This window comes from Athene cunicularia, unplaced genomic scaffold, assembly GCF_003259725.1.
Source record: "Athene cunicularia isolate RWA unplaced genomic scaffold, athCun1 SCF_176, whole genome shotgun sequence".
Taxonomy (NCBI): domain Eukaryota; kingdom Metazoa; phylum Chordata; class Aves; order Strigiformes; family Strigidae; genus Athene; species Athene cunicularia.
The window spans coordinates 11,737-13,610 of record NW_020799240.1 but is presented as its reverse complement, the minus strand read 5'-3'; the positions used below and the strand labels follow the sequence as shown (position 1 = coordinate 13,610).

Here is a 1,874-nt window from a genome sequence, read left to right as displayed (position 1 = left end):
TCCCCTTTCCCTCATTCTTCCCCTTTTCCCTTCCCTTTCTCACATACCACTTACCACCCTTCCCCAAGTTCAAGTTCTTTCTTCCCCCAGTAAAACATTTCACCTTGTCCTTTGGTGTCATTTCACCTTAACCCAACCCCAGGGGATCACGACACATTTATAACTCCCTGGGGTCCAGGTGTGGGTCATACCCCCACCCCTCATCCCCTGTTGGGTGCTGTTTGGCAGCGCCCACCCCCTCATCACCTGTGGGTGCTGTGCGGCAGCGCCATGCCGGCGACGTAGATGGCAATGGCGGTGAGGACGACGGCCTCGGCCTCGGAGACGGGGAAGTGCTGGGTGGCCACGCGCTGCCCCAGCACGGGCAGGCAGTAGAGCGCCAGCCCAGCCGCCTGGCAGATGAGCACCGGGGGCACCAGCACCAGCAAACCGGGCCGGGAGTCCTGACAAAAAGGTGGGATGAGGATGAGGAAGATGGTGGGAGCGGGGAGGGGAGGAAAGAGGGGATGAGGGGGAGGGCCCCCACCTCGGCAGCCGCCCGGTCGCTGTCCCAGGGCCGCTCGGTGCCACCCGTCTCACACTTGCTCAGCTTCAACCAGAGGTCCAGGGCGTGGGGGTGGGTCAGGGAAAGGAGCTGAGCGCCTTGGGCCGCCCCTCGCCCGCCTCCCGGCCCCCCAAAAAGGATATCTTGAGGATGAGGACGAGGATGAGGAAGCCGAAAGCCGGCATGTAGATGCCGATGGAGACGAAGCGGGAGAGGGAGGGCAGGAGGTAGAAGAAGTAGGACTGGTGCAGCCGCTCCAGGAGGTTGTTGAGTTTCCGAAACATCCCCTCCAGCGTCCTGTGGGCATGGGAGAATGTTAAATATAACCTCTGGAATATTGGAAATCAGAGTTTAAGGCCTAGTGAAACGTGCTCAGGGCTTCGCTAGCCCGGGAGATTCCCAAGGCAACCGCAACGCTGCTCGACAGGCCTGAGAAGCGTTCTTAGCCTGCTGCTTGTATAGTCCCAGCCCAAGGCCGGTTTAAAACCCCGGCAAGCTGATCCTACAGAGACAGTTTGAACAAAGGATGGTTCCTTGACCAAACACGGGGGTTCTGCTACTTTAAGGGAATTTAGTACCTAGAAACTGCTCGCTCTACCTAAGCTTTTCATAGAACATCTTGAAGTCTTTCTCAGAATTGGGCGAGATGAAAACTAGTGGAAGGAAGATGAAGATGACAATGAACCGAAAGATGACCCTGAGACTGAAGCAGGGATTGGAACCAGAACAGAATTGGGTTGAGATGGGGGACTGTAGTGAACTGTAATAAATGAAGGGAATCAGGAACTAAAAGGTTGAGAGGAACCTTACAAAGACTTTGGACTTAGGTAACAGGTTTAGAAATAGTGTAGAAACTGTGCGAGGCCTTTGGGCATTGGCCACTCACTGCGGTGCCGGCCCAACCCTGAGCAGTTAATAAAGCAAACCCAGAGATACCCCAGCCTGGTGAAATTCTGTAACAGAGAGCAAAGAGGAGGGGCTTCACCCCCTGAGAAACCCCACACACTCGGAAACAGCCTCACACTCACTTGCCCACGGTGGTCATGTCGTACTTGTACTGCCGGAAGCTGTTGATGCCGCGCAGGGTGATGGCCTCGATGCGGTAGCGGAGGAAGAGCCCGTGGTCGCCGCGGGGCCGCCCCGAGGCCTGGGACAGCACCATCAGCAGCAGCGTCTGGAGGCTGTGGGCGTAGGCGGGCAGCGAGTCCCAGTCTGAGCGCGGCAGCTGTGGGAAGAGTCGGAAAAAAAACCCGAAACCCTGGAGCTCCCCAAGTGCAACCGAGCCCCCCCGGCACTGCCCAGGCCCCCCCCTGACCCGCATCCCCCCTCC

At 57.9% G+C, this 1,874-nt stretch overlaps 1 protein-coding gene across 1 annotated transcript in view; it reads right to left on the bottom strand.

Moving 5' to 3' along the window:
- Positions 1–195: 195 nt before the first annotated feature.
- The window catches only part of GPAA1 (glycosylphosphatidylinositol anchor attachment 1), a 4,093-nt gene continuing 2,414 nt past the window's right edge, over positions 196–1,874 (bottom strand). Inside the window, exons 5-8 of the mRNA XM_026867143.1 lie at positions 1,573–1,769; positions 688–841; positions 527–610; positions 196–443 (exon numbers count right to left, since the gene is read on the bottom strand). Of these exons, the coding sequence (XP_026722944.1) occupies positions 243–443; positions 527–610; positions 688–841; positions 1,573–1,769 (636 nt within the window). The 3' untranslated portion in view covers positions 196–242. The remainder of the gene's footprint in view (positions 444–526; positions 611–687; positions 842–1,572; positions 1,770–1,874) is intronic.